Source organism: Nothobranchius furzeri, chromosome 16 (assembly GCF_043380555.1).
Source record: "Nothobranchius furzeri strain GRZ-AD chromosome 16, NfurGRZ-RIMD1, whole genome shotgun sequence".
NCBI lineage: Eukaryota > Metazoa > Chordata > Actinopteri > Cyprinodontiformes > Nothobranchiidae > Nothobranchius > Nothobranchius furzeri.
In genome coordinates, this window is record NC_091756.1 from 42,542,530 (window position 1) to 42,556,891 (window position 14,362).

Sequence of the window (14,362 nt, forward strand, 5' to 3'; positions counted from 1 at the left end):
ATAAACTCTACCACAAGTGTTCCTAAAACTCACTGAACAGGATTTTATTTCATCTGAGGAGGCAGCTTTGATAGGAGAGGTGATCACCACAAATACAAATAAGAGATTTCATAAAATTTAGCCTAATTATTTAAAAAATTGATCTACGAGCTTGAATTCGGGGGGGGGGGGGGGGGGGGTTGAATTTAGAGCAGGATATATGACGTTTTGCAGGATTTGAAATCCTTTGGTCTGACCAGAACACAGGTTTGTTTTCTGCTAAAGGAAAATAAATTATACAAAAGCCATTAGTGGCTTCCGCTCTGCTTTGTCCTTCTGAGCTTCTCAGTTCATTTCACACTTCATGTACAAAGACTGAATTTTGTAAAACCATCTTAGCTAAAGACCACGCGCTCAGCAACTTAAGTTGGAGCTGGAGTCTCTGAAGGAGGAGATTAAGTGATAAGGTAATCCTTGGCTAAGCAGATCATTTTAGGGGAAACAGAGCAGTGGTACAGTTTCTGGTGATTTTCTCTCAGTAAATTTTTAACTACGAAGCGCTCAGGTTTATCCACTGAGAAGCACCTGCCTTGGTAGTAAATACCACCCCTCAGCCATAAAACAACCCCCCCCCCCCCACACACACACACACACACACACACATACACACAGCTGTCCAGAAGACAAACCTAAGTCAACACAGCCTCTTAGGTCTTGTTTTTCCCTTCGTTCCTCCCCTCTCACGCCTCAGTCCCTGTAGAACTACAGTGACTGGGCCTGAAAGGTTGTAGGGATGAAGGATAGAGACAGTGAAATGGAAAAGAAAGAGTAAAAGAGAGGAGGGATAAATTACAGCACGGAAATGCAAATGAACGTATTTTATTTGGGGGTAGCCAAGGAGGGCAGGCAGGCTTTATCTCCCAGGCAGGAACAGCCCCCCTGTGGCCTCTGGATCAGTGGTAGCAAGAGCAAAAGGGAAGAAAAGTGAGCGTTCTCACCGCCTTTTTACTCTGAGAGGAATAAAACAAGAAACATAACAAATACAAAACCCCACAGCTCTCAGAGGCTGCTGCAGTCATAAAATAAAATGATATTTTGCTACGCTTTCATACAGCTGCCGCTGCTGCAGCCTCCTACTCCTCCTCCCATAGCATGTTACACTAAAGTTACAGGAATATGGGCACGCAGCCTGGCTAAACACAGCCCTGCCACCGCCTCTCCAATGTGGGAAAGAGAAAGTGAGCAAAAGGGAATGAGATGGAGGAAGCAGGGCGAGCCAGCTGCAGGTGGTCTCCAGATGTGGTGGCTCTGGGGACACGCCACTCAAGCACTGTTAGGGCCGACTTGGAGCTCCCTCCTTCAGCCTTTTTCCTTCCATCGCTCCTCCTTTTCTGTCAGTGACAGGAGCCATCTGGCCTGGCAGAGAGAGAGAGAGAGAGAGAGAGAGAGAGAGAGAGAGAGAGAGAGAGAGAGAGAGAGAGAGAGAGAGAGAGAAAGAGAGAGACAGAGAGAGAGAGAGAGAGAGAGAGAGATAGGAGCACAAAGTCCCACCCTCCTCACTATGCCCCCCCGACACTAAAAAGCCGTCACATGGCTATTAACCCATCCGAGCTGCAGCCCAGCTGTGCTCCATTATGATAAAAACTCCGAGGTCGTGGGGTCCTGTCAGCCAGGAGTCAGCCCTCAGACTCTACACAGTGTCCACTTACAGCCTTTTAAAGCTCACTTTGCTGAAGAGTTACAGCCATTTTCATCATCATATCCATCCCACCCACCCACCCTCTGGAAATAAACTCCCACCCACCTGCTCATCCACCTCCTTCTACCATGGCAGATGATATTTCACACTTCCTTCTGCAGCACAGTCTCCTTTCCCCAGAACCTCCGATTCTCAGAAACCGTCAGTAACTGAAGTTTGCATTTGAGGAACACAATAGCATGCATGAACACCTATCACCTGACACGTTTGGGCATGTATGACATCAATAATCCACATGAAACACGATGAGCTTAAAGAAATGACTAACTGCTGTCCTCAAAAATGCTTCTCACAAGACTGAAAATTGTTTGGAAAAGGTTAGCCGCTTAAAGCGCTGGCTGCTTCCTGCACCAACGTTTGGTCTTTGTACAGCTTGGGAATACTCTTAAAAGGATTCCTGGGTAATTGTCTGTGCTGAGGTAGAAACTGGTATTAGAAGAAAATGGACTGTAATGACTGAGGGGAAACATGGCAGTAACATTATGGCCAATGAGAGCCACGCAGGGTCAGCTCCGCACGGTCTCTCAGGTATGATTAAACAAATAAAACACTGTGCCACATGCATTAAAAATAAAACAACAGGGATGGAGGGAGGGGCTGGCACCTTGAGTGGTTTTTATTTATCTAATATTTACTATCTTAGCATCTGCTCTCTGGGATAAGGGAGGCTCTTTCAACTCTTTGCCCTTCAGGGAATCGGTGTTCGGATTTGCTCGTTAGAAACGTAACAACGCCAACAAACGGCGGACAAAGAAAGATTAGTGTGCGACTACAACGTCTCCAAGATGTAAGAAAAAAATGACGCTTGAGGACTTTTTTCTCCTTCATAATCTCTGCTGCCTATTCTAAAACAATCTCACATGGGAGATGTGCTGTTTGTTGGCGAGTGAGCTGAATGAATGGCAACCGGTAGCATTGATTTGCAGCACGAGCCACAGATCAAACCACAAGGCAAAAAATAATAATAAATAAATTTTAAAAAAGCGATGGAGAAACAGAGTGGGCCTCAAGGGAAACCAACGACAAACTAGTTGATGAGAACAACCAAACAGGAAACAGAAAGCTGCAGCAGGAGAAATGTTCCTAAAGGAGAAAAATACCCACAAAAATGGAGATTACTGCTCCACTTTCATTCCTTTTCTATTCATCTTTTGTCTTCCTCAGTATTACTCTTCATCCTCTCCCGTTCCCCAGTGACTCTCCGCCCCCACCTCGCTGGCCACAGACCATGAAAAAAGTAAATATGTGTGCAAGGTAAAGCAATTGGTTAACCTTTGAAATACCCTGGCAATGAAATCTGCTGCTCTTTACTCGATTCAGATGGAGGGGAGAAAAAAAGAAAAGGGAAGAAAGACAAAGAAGAAAAAAACACAATGTTGGCCACTACTTCAGAAGGGATATTCAATATCCATGAGCTTTTTCATTTCACACTGATGAATAATTCAGGGTGACCTGCCCACCACTGAGCGAGGGAGATGGGGGGGGGGGGGGGGGGTCACAAAAAAGAAGGAGGAGGAGGAGAAGTGGGGAGGTGTGCAGAGGTAGTTGTCTGTTTAAGTGGATGCAGCTGTTGCTGTTCAGCTAGCACAGAACCGATCTCCTTCCAGAGAGGGGTGATATACGGCATTATTGAGAGGATTATATCAAGGCAAAGCACTTTGACAGGATGTGAAGAAATGTCAGATGTAAACAAAACTGCTGCAATGGAGGCAACAAGTACAACAAACAAGAACAATACCGTCCCCGTTAACAACTAAATGATTAATCCCAACATTTATAACGACTCAACATCAATGATGAACAAAAGCTCAGCACAAACAAGTATAATCAGTTCATCTCTTTAAAACGGCATAAATTTGTCTCTGACCCAAAAAACAATTGAAAAATGACTTATCAGCTAAAATGCATCACCTACAGTAGCTCACGCTGTTCCACTCTTGTGATGAAAAGTCTGAATCCAGTATCTCATCAGACTTTAATCAGATACACATTCACATACGAGTTTCTAAAAGGTCTTAAAATGTCTGAATCCTTTACAATGTTCATTATGTCCTCTTTTTTCAATATTAAACGAGGTTTTTTCGTTTCAGACATGAAGGTGTTTCGAGTTACTTTGACATGTTTCGACCGTCGTCTGCAGTGTTCCTCAGAAATGTCACAGATGTTTGCGTGACGCATCTTTATCAGCTGTGCTTCTGGTGGGCGCGACCAACCGGATCTGTCAGATCCACCGGGTCGGCCACACCCACCTCCGTTGGCCGGTCTTTGGAGAAGGGAATCCCAGGTGCGAGACAGCTGATAGGCCCCCTCATCTCTGTTCATGTTCCAATGTTCCCGTTCCCTTATTTCTATTGCCACCCTGACCCAACGTTTGAACCGGTTGTTCTCCATGTTGATGATTTTTCCTTGATCCCAGTCCATGATGTGGTTATTTCGTTTGCAATGATCTGAGATGGCTGACTTGAGGGTTTGCTCCTCTGCTTTTTTCAAGGACAACAAAGAAAAACGCAGAGGAGCAAACCCTCAATAAAGCATCTTACCAACATTATGTTTAGTCATTACATATGCGCAAATAAGCTGATCATTAATTATGAGCAATGTGCTCAAGACCTAATGAAACTCTTTTCGTCGTCGTCGTCTTCCTCCGCTTATCCAGGTCCGGGTCGCGGGGGCAGCATCCCAACTAGGGAGCCCCAGACCGTCCTCTCCCCGGCCTTCTCCACCAGCTCCTCCGGCAGGACCCCAAGGCCTTCCCGGACCAGATTGGAGATGTAACCTCTCCAACGTGTCCTGGGTCGACCCGGGGGCCTCCTGCCGGCAGGACATGCCAGAAACACCTCCCCGGGGAGGCGTCCAGGAGGCATCCTGACCAGATGCCCAAACCACCTCAACTGGCTCCATTCGATCTGGAGGAGCAGCGGTTCTACTCCGAGTCCCTCCCGAATGTCCAAGCTCCTCACCCTATCTCTAAGGCTGAGCCCGGCCACCCTACGGAGGAAACTAATTTCGGCCACTTGTATCCGCAATCTTGTTCTTTCGGTCATTACCCAAAGCTCATGACCATAGGTGAGGATTGGGACGTAGAGGATTGGGACGTAGATCGACCGGTAAATCGAGAGCCTGGCTTTCTGGCTCAGCTCCCTCTTCACCACGACAGATCGACTCAGCGTCCGCATCACTGCAGATGCTGAACCAATCCGCCTGTCGATCTCGCGATCCCTCCTACCCTCAGTGGTGAACAAGACCCCGAGATACTTAAACTCCTCCACTTGAGGTAGGACTTCTCCCCTGACCCGGAGTTGGCAAGCCACCCTTTTCCGGTGGAGAACCATGGTCTCAGATTTGGACGTGCTGATCCTCATCCCAGCCGCTTCACACTCAGCTTCGAACCTACCCAGCAAGAGCTGAAGGTCAGAGCTGGATGAAGCTAGGAGGACCACATCATCCGCAAAAAGCTGAGACGGGATTATCCTGCCATCAAACTCGACACACTCCACACCACGGCTACGCCTAGAAATTCTGTCCATAAAGGTAATGAACAGAACCGGTGACAAAGGGCAGACCTGGCGGAGTCCAATCCTCACTGGGAACAGGTCCGACTTACTACCGGCTATGCGGACCAAACTCACGCTCCTCTGGTAAAGGGACTGAATGGCCCTTAACAGAAAGCCACCCACCCCATACTCCTGAAGCATCCCTCACAGGGTGCCCCTGGGGACACGGTCATAAGCCTTCTCCAAATCCACAAAACACATGTGGATTGGTTGGGCAAACTCCCATGCCCCCTCCATCACCCTTGCAAGGGTATATAGAGCTGATCCACAGTTCCACGGCCAGGACGAAAACCACATTGCTCCTCCTCAATCTGAGATTCAACTATTGATCGGACCCTCCTCTCCAGTACCTTGGAGTAGACCTTTCCAGGGAGGCTGAGGAGTGTGATCCCCCATAGTTGGAACACACCCTCAGGTCACCCTTCTTAAAGATGGGGATCACCACCCCCGTCTGCCACTCCACAGGAAATGCCCCCGATGACCATGCAATGTTGCAGAGACGTGTCAACCATGACAGCCCTACAAAATCCATAGCCTTGAGATACCCAGGACGAACCTCATTTGCCCCCGGGGCTCCGCCTCTGTGTAGTTGTTTGACTACCTCAGCAACTTCTGCCCCAGAGATTGGACAGTCCATCCCCAGGTCTCCTGGCTCTGGTTCCTCCTCGGAATGCGCATAGGTGGGATTGAGGAGCTCCTCAAAGTATTCCTTCCACCGTCCAACTATAGCCCCAGTTGACGTCAGTAGCTCCCCATCCCCACTGTAAACAGTGTGAGCGAGTTGCTTCCTTCCTCTCCTGAGGCGCCGGACAGTTTGCCAGAACCTCTTTGGAGCAGATCGATAGTCTTTCTCCATGGCCTCACCAAACTCCTCCCACGCCCGAGATTTTGCCTCAGCAACTGCCACTGCTGCACCCCGCTTGGCTATCCGGTACCTGTCTGCTGCCTCCGGAGACCCACAGACCAGCCACGCCCTGTAGGCCTCCTTCTTCAGCCTGACAGCTCCCCGAACCTCTGGTCTCCACCAGCGGGTATGGGGGTTGCCACCACAACTGGCAACGGCCACCTTGTGACCACAGCTAGCAACAGCCGCCTCAACAATCGCAGAGTGGAACAAGGCCCACTCGGAGTCAATGTCCCCCACTGCTTTCGGGACGTGGTCAAAGCTCTGCCGGAGGTGGGAGTTGAAGACCGTCTTAACAGGTTCTTCTGCCAGGCGTTCCCAGCAGACCCTCACTATGTGTTTGGGTCTGCCAGGTCTACGCGGCATCTTCCCCTGCCATCTGATCGAACTCACCACCAGGTGGTGATCAGCTGACAGCTCCGCTCCTCTCTTCACTCGGGTGTCCAAAACATACGGCCGCAGGTCAGATGATACGACTACAAAGTCTATCATCGACCTGCGACCTAGGCTGCCCTGGTACCAAGTGTACCGATGGGCATCCTTATGTTCGAACATGGTGTTCGTTATGGCCAAACTGCGGCTTGCACAGAAGTCCAATAACGAAACACCACTTGAGTTCAGATCAGGCGGGCCGTTCCTCCCAATCACACCCCTCCAGGTCAAGCTGTCATTGCCCATGTGAGCATTGAAGTCCCCCAGCAGGACAATGGAGTCCCCTGATGGAGCACTATCTAGCACTCTTCCCAGGGACTCAAAAAAGGGTGGGTACTCTGAACTGATATTTGGTCCATAAGCACAAACAACAGTCAGGACCCGTTCCCCGACCCGAAGGCGCAGGGAAGCTACCCTCTCGTCCCCCGGGGTAAACCCCAACACACAGGCAAAGAGTCTTGGGGCTAACAAAAAGCCAACCCCAGCCCTCCGCCTCTCACCCGGAGCAACTCCAGCAAAGGAGAGTGTCCAACCCCTCTCAAGGACTTGGGTTCCAGAGCCAATGGTATGTGTCGAGGTGAGTCCGACTATATCTAGCCGGTACCGCTCAACCTGTGCCACAAGCTCCTGCTCCTTCCCCGCCAGCGAGGTGACGTTCCATGTCCCAAAAAACAGTTTTCTTGTTCGGGGATCTGACCGCCAAGGCTCCCGCCTTGGTCTGCCACCCGATCCACATTACACCGGACCCTTCATGTTCCTCCTGCCGGTGGTGGGTCCACAGTTGGATGAGCCCATGTATCCAGTTCGGGCTGGGCCCGGCCGGGCCCCATGGGCGAAAGCCCGGCCACCAGGCGCTCGCTCACGGGCCCCAACCCCCGGGCCTGGCTCCACTCTTTTGAATAACTTTATTTTGATTATTATTAAAATAAAATTTGTCAGAGGGCTAAAATTTGAAATTACAAATTTTAAGGTTGGATAAAATTTTAAAATGTAATTTTACATCTCTAGTTCAATATTTCTATATGTACATAAACTGTATTTTAATAATACCATTATAGGTTGATTATCTTACATGGTTGGCAGCGCTGCATATAGCAATCGTTCTGAGGGAGGAATCAGAATTACGGCTTCCCCAAAGACGCAGAGAGAAGAGGAAAATGGTTGGCTCAAGTCAGCAGGAGCAACCTCACCATGACCAGAGATCACAATAACAAAAAGCTGTGTGCAGTGACTTTAATGTGCACTCTCAAACATTTTCTATCAAGGCTCTACATGTTTTACTCTCAACTGCACAAGGCTGCAATAAAACTGTTAAATGTGGCAGGAAATAAACTAATACAACACTCTACAGGCACATTTTGAGGAGGGACAGTTTACTAAGCCTAGGCAAGGCAAGGTGAGACTCAGGGCTGATGCTGTTCCAACCCTGTTTGTTCATTGCCCTGAACCAAGGAGGAGGAAGGATCCTGCAGCGAGAAGTACAGCAGAACCACTGCATGTTGATCCACTGACCAGTGACCACACATACTGTACTCAAGTAAACTGTGGTATGAATCTTTTGAAATATTAGACATTTGTATTTATTTTATTAAAATCTTGTCTTTGTTCTAACAGTGTCATTATAATTTCAGAGAATGAGGAAAGCAGCAGCAGCAGTGAGGAAAATGAGATGAGGAGAGATGGACATCCCAGGAAGCCACGAGGAGCCGGCGTCAGGGCCAGGAGGGGAAAGGAACAGGCGATGCAACCAGGGAACCCAGCTGGAAAACCTAAGGGAGGAAACAGAAAGTCAAAAGGCATGAAAAACTCAAGAGGCATTAAATGGAGTAAACAGACAATCAAAAAGGCCGTACAACTCAGTTTTTCAGTGGGTTCAAAAGGCTGCAGGTTTCTTCAGGACATGAGAATCCCTCTGCTTGATGTTAGAACCCTGCACAGACAAATGCAGCCCATTAAACTGGAACCAGGTGTGTTAGGAGAGGTTTTTGATATGCTCAGTTTGAACGTTAAAAATCTGACATAGATGGAAAGAGTGTGTGTGCTTACTGTGGATGAGATGGCAATCACTCCAGGCGTGCATCACTTCATCACAGACCCAACTGGGATTTGCCACCACCGTTGTTTCTGGTCAGCTCTCCACTCAGCCACATTGAAAACATGAAGATGGACACACAACACAGTTTAACCTTTAATGGTTAAATAAGATTTTTGTTTTAGTTACTCTTTGACATTTATTTATTGATAGTTATGTTTTTGTTAATTCTTATTTCTTGTCATTCCTTAATAACAAAATTGCAAATGCTAATATTATAAAGTAAGTGGAAATGAGCAGTTTTATGGAACATGTCTAATTTTTAAAAGTTACTGTGTTTGACTAATGTTCTTGAATTATCTTAATTCTATTCTTATTACTTGAGTCCACAAAATAGAACAACATATCTTCTTACGTTCGTAATCTTGTTTGTCTCATGCTTCAGCAGTTTGTTGCAGTCAGTGTTATTAACTGAAAACTATTAAATAATTACTTGTCTTCACAATCACATTTTTCTTTATTATTGGTCTCTCCATAGTTTATAACCTATTTAAAACTGTGGGGAATGTTTTTAAAACTTAGAATCAAACAAACTGAAATAAACCGGCCTGCAGCTCGTCAAGCTTGTCTAAACCCTCCTGCTCACAATCAACAAGCTGCACACAATTAGCTCATTAAAGGTTATCTAGCTAAAACTGGCAGCATAAAATATCATTGTTGGCTTATTTTGGTACGAAGCGGTTAGCTAACGCTTCACAATGCAAAAAAATGATGACATTTCATCAACTTACCGGAGAAAATCCTTCCGAAACACTGAAAATGAACTGCGGTCAATACAGCAGCGGGGGCTGTTTGAAACTATTGGAAGTCACATGAACCACGTGACTTCCGCATTCCATTCTTTCCATAGAAGTCTATTGGTGTTGCAACTCTCTCTTTCTACAGCTCTGTGCTCGTCCAGCAGCAGCTCTCTCTTGCACATGGAAGATGGTTCTATTTTACTTTTCCCGTTTGTGACATCACAAGCAGAGATTTTGTGAAACGGCACCAACAGAAACACTGATGGACAGGTTTAATTTCACACTGGGAGTGTTCATAGAGACAGTAGAGACCCGCAAACATTTAATTTACCATAATATGCCCCTTTAAATGTGCAGCAGGATTGGAAACATTTTTAGATCTGATTTGTACTCGCAACACTCCTTTAGATGTCTATAGATCACTCCAACAACTATTTCATATAAACTATCAACACATCTTACAGACCCAATCCCACTCAGACTGCTTAAGACCTCCCAATCAACACTTCCATCAAACCTTCTCAGTCCATCTCTATTCAAAACCAGAAGAACCACTGGTTTCAAGCCCTGAAGTGATTAAACTGCTACTTCTGAGTGCTATCAGACACCATCTGTGATTTGGTGCTATGCAAATGGAACAAGAAAAATTCTTGCAGCTCACTTGTGATACTTTTAAAGCTCCATCAAAAGAATAAAGCAGTTGCTGAAATGCAACAAAGGGAAAATCCAAACATTATGGGCAACTTTAAAGCCAGAAATAGCAATTCTGGCCCCACACTGAGGTCAGATGTTACTATCGCGCACAAATCCACACTCAGACACTTTAGTTGTCACAAGCATGGGAAGACCAGCTGTTCCTCATTCACTAGAAGGCTCCATTCCCTTCATGGGGTTGGCCGGCTTTACAGAAACCATTAATCCCCCCATGAAACGACGGTTTGGAAATGTCAACCATGAGAAAACAGCGATGAAGGAGTGAGGAGTGGTGGTGGGATTGAACAGGGCTCGACAACACTTGTGTTTAACTTGTTTTGTTTCTGAGTGTCGGGAGGAGAGGAATTGCTGTAGAGAAAAAATGGATTTTTTCTAGTTATATTTCCCCCAGGACACACATACAACACAGGGAGTTGAGTGGAGAGATGGGGCAGCAGATAGCAAAAGTTCATGTAACATTTAGCAGGTTTTCAGGAAACTGAAGACACATGAAACACAGGATGCACATAAAGATCCTAAATGTTAACAGCGACTGTTTGGCAGCATGACGTTTGCAGAGCAGATAATGCAACAGAAACGTCTGATCTCCACTAATCGCTGATTTAATTACTTTATTCAATTTGTTCAGTTGTTTAACCAGTTCAAGCATCAGAGTACGAATAAAAACAAAGAGCACTGATATGCTAAAATCTGACTGATGACACCTTTTCGGTCTTCATTCGTGCTTGCAGGATTAGCCACGATGACACATAGCCCCACTGACACACAAACACAATTGTGGATTTGTATGCTAGCGCTAATACCAACACACGTCTGGAGAGTGGATTCACCCCACTCCAATTCTGTTCATAGTCCTTTTCTGGTACCTTAAGCAATTGACTTCTAAAAACGATGAACTTGATTTACGTTTGTATCAACATGTGTACGGTCCTCCTTTCTTCATAATTTTATGTTTTTGATTGACTTTGTTTACCTCTCTGTTTCTTTGCTCCTCTTCCTGATTACCTGTTTTTTTCTCATCCAATAACCAACCCTCCTTATGTAAATAGTCCTTAGTTTCACCACCCATTCACCAGATTCAACTCTTTTCGCAGAACTTTCTTGAGGTCCATTCCTATTTTATCCTCCCATCTTTTAACTGAACCAAATGCTATTTTTGTTATGTTTACATTTTGCTGCCACACCAACCATTTTGTTTTATTACAGTTTTCTTTAAATGTTTGGATTTGAGTGTTTAAACAGCTACTAAACATGACCAGATTGACCTTTATTAACAGTGCAGTCTTGATTTTTCCGTGGTCTTTAACAGAATACAGAAAATAATAAAACCGTAAACATTTATGTTCATCTTTTTCTTATTCCATGCATGTTTTCTTTAAAGTGCTAGTGTGTAGTTTCCTAGCGCTAGGGGGCAGTATATACATTTCAGGGTAGTTTTACACCATATCACTTTGACTGTTGCTAGTTTAAAAAACATTACGGTAAATGTTGTTACCCCTGGAGCAGAAAGCATGCAACCTCAGCATGAGTTTGATGTTTCTTCAGTTAATTCCATCTGTTTCCTTATTCGCTCGGGGTCCTGTGCCTGCTGATGACACCATCACACTACGGCAATACTGCTCTGTCAAAATATAAATCTTTTTCAGTTCTGTTCTTTCACATATGTTTTGGAAAGAATTTAGCAGTTTTGTTATAAAACTCTTGTTTGTTACTACTACATTATTTTCAAACATGGTAAAGTCAGTCGTACATCCAGCCAATCATCTAGTGTGATGTCATCGACAGTCACAGGACCCTGAGCCAGCCAGAATGAAACATGGCATCCCTGTAAAACGCCCTATGTATTTTAGACCTTTTTTATGGTTATATGGTACGAATCCGCCAATATTTTTCAACAACTGGACATGATTTTGTTCATTTTCAACAATGTTTTGATGGATATTTCCAGAGATACTAAATGGTAAAAATACACACTGTCACTTTAAATACAACAGAACCATTTTCCTTGGATTGGCAGGCATGAGAACATCATGTTTCCTTGTAAATAAAAAAAAACTGGCGCATCTGTATGAAATAAATTCACACTGCATTGACTTTTTAGCTTTTTGCCAAATATATATATATATATATATATATATAGTAAATAATTCTAATCTGCAGAAGAAACCTCTAGAAGACACATAAGGACTCGTCGTCATGCCCTGCTGTCGGCTCCCTCACATGCAGCCATCCAAAGATGAAAATCAACACTTCCTGCTGTTGATACTTACACGTGTCCCTGATTTTACACATGTATGGAGATGTTTCCATTTGATTGTTTTACTCTGACATTTTGCTGTGTTTAAGACATTTCCTAAAATAGAACTTAAGGCTTTTCTCCTCCCTCTGCTCTTTACAAGGCAGTGGAAGTACTTGTATGTGGCAGCGTTGAGTATCAATCCAATCACGTTTTCCTTACAGGACCAAACACTCTAAAATGGGCTGACCAAAACCACATAGGATTTTACATTGTTTGAATTTTAAATATTCAGTTTCTGATTGAATTTCCTTGTTTGGATTTCAGTTCCTAATGATTTTCGATTCTGATTCTTTCAAGAGAAAGAAAAAACCCTAACCCTGAACTTCTCCATGATTTCTAATATTACAAAATAATATGGAAGTGTGATGTCATACTTTAGAATGCTTCAACACGTTTTCCATGATTACGATTATGTAAACGCCTCTACTGGATTCTTCTTCGTTGGTATTTAGTGGCTTCTCTTTCCGATGGACAGACTGGGTATTGAAAGTAGGAATAGAAATTTGAAAAATTCAACGACTTTTGGACAAATTGAAAATTAGCCCCATCGATGATTGATGCCCAACCCTACTCACTCACACAATAAAATCACACCAAACAGAGCAGTTTGTTCAAGGACAAATTAAATCACTCTAGATATGTATCTTCCTAAAAGTCATCAGGCCCAACAAAATCCTGAGAGAACTGGCATGATCTGCTATATTTGATCTAACTTCTCAGAAAGCAGGGTTTCTCAGAAACAGCAGTGTCAGTGAGTTGCAGGTAAAATGGCCAAAAAAAGACCTCTATGCTTGGTTAAGCTCCGCCTACAAACACATGATCACCAAGACTGCTTAATTCTAAAGCGGAGAAAAGCCCAGCGAAGACATCCTGCGGATTATCCTCACGAGGAAACCACGTGCAAGTGTCAACTTTTACTTAACGAGCACACACAACAAATGCTACAAGCCAATCACGCTTCTAGCCAAGTGGGGAAGTGACAGCTGTCAGGTGTCTTTGAAGCTTTAGGTTTACCCACCTGAGCTGCTCTGAGGGATGCCACTGACAGAAACCTCCATGGCCAATCCAAGCCCTTCAAGGTGCCTTCCCTACTTTAGATGGAAAGGAACTGTTGCAACTAAGCTTGTCTCAACCGTTTAAAGCCATTATTAAAACTACTTACGGCTTTAGCCAACCAATGCAGTGTCCAGTGGAGAACAGAACACAGACGTAGGCCCTCCCACCAAACCTTTCACATCCGTTATTTCGTTTGTACTAAAATCTGAGCTTTGAGAAAAAAAAATTCTAATGAACCAAAAATCTCCAATCATAAAGAAAATTGCTGTAATTTATGTGTTCTTCAATGTAAGATGGTAAAAAGAAGTATGATTTTATTTCTTGGAGGCAAAAGGGAAAAAAACTTTTCACCAATGTGCTTGATTGAACACAAACCATCCTCTGCAATAAAAGCAGCTCTTCACAGATGCGCGAAAGTGAGAGGCAATTTTAAGATGTACGCTAGTGGTGAAGGGAAAAATGGGCAAACAAAATGCTTTCCTGAAGTGCCCTGCAACATCTCATTATCTTCACTCAATTTTCCTCATTTCTGAACTGCAGAGAAAGGGTAACAACAACAATAAAATGCACAACACTACACGCAACCTTCCACATTTCCTCATTTTTTAAATGTGCAGATTACCCATCTCTGATTAACACTGAAATCTAAGTTGCTTAGCAACAGACAATTAAGAAACATGCCTTCCGATCTGCAGAAAAGGCGGCCCGTTATCAGATGAAATAGCAAATGTCAGCTACATGCAAACGACATTGTTGTGATAATGGTATTTTGGTGGTGGTGGTGGTGTGTGTGTGTGTGGGTGGGGGTGGGGGGGGGGGGGGATGCTTCAGTG

At 44.7% G+C, this 14,362-nt stretch overlaps 1 protein-coding gene across 5 annotated transcripts in view; it reads right to left on the reverse strand.

Annotated features, from left to right (window-relative positions):
* LOC107387783 (C-terminal-binding protein 2) overlaps nucleotides 1-14,362 on the reverse strand; it is a 168,990-nt gene that overhangs the window by 44,761 nt on the left and 109,867 nt on the right. The window contains exon 1 of one of the 5 annotated variants that reach the window (XM_015962963.3): nucleotides 13,492-14,335. The exons of the other annotated variants lie outside the window; for them this stretch is intronic. Coding sequence (XP_015818449.1) covers nucleotides 13,492-13,531 — 40 coding nt within the window. The 5' untranslated portion in view covers nucleotides 13,532-14,335. Of the gene's footprint in view, nucleotides 1-13,491; nucleotides 14,336-14,362 lie in introns of those variants that run through there. 5 annotated transcript variants of the gene reach the window in all.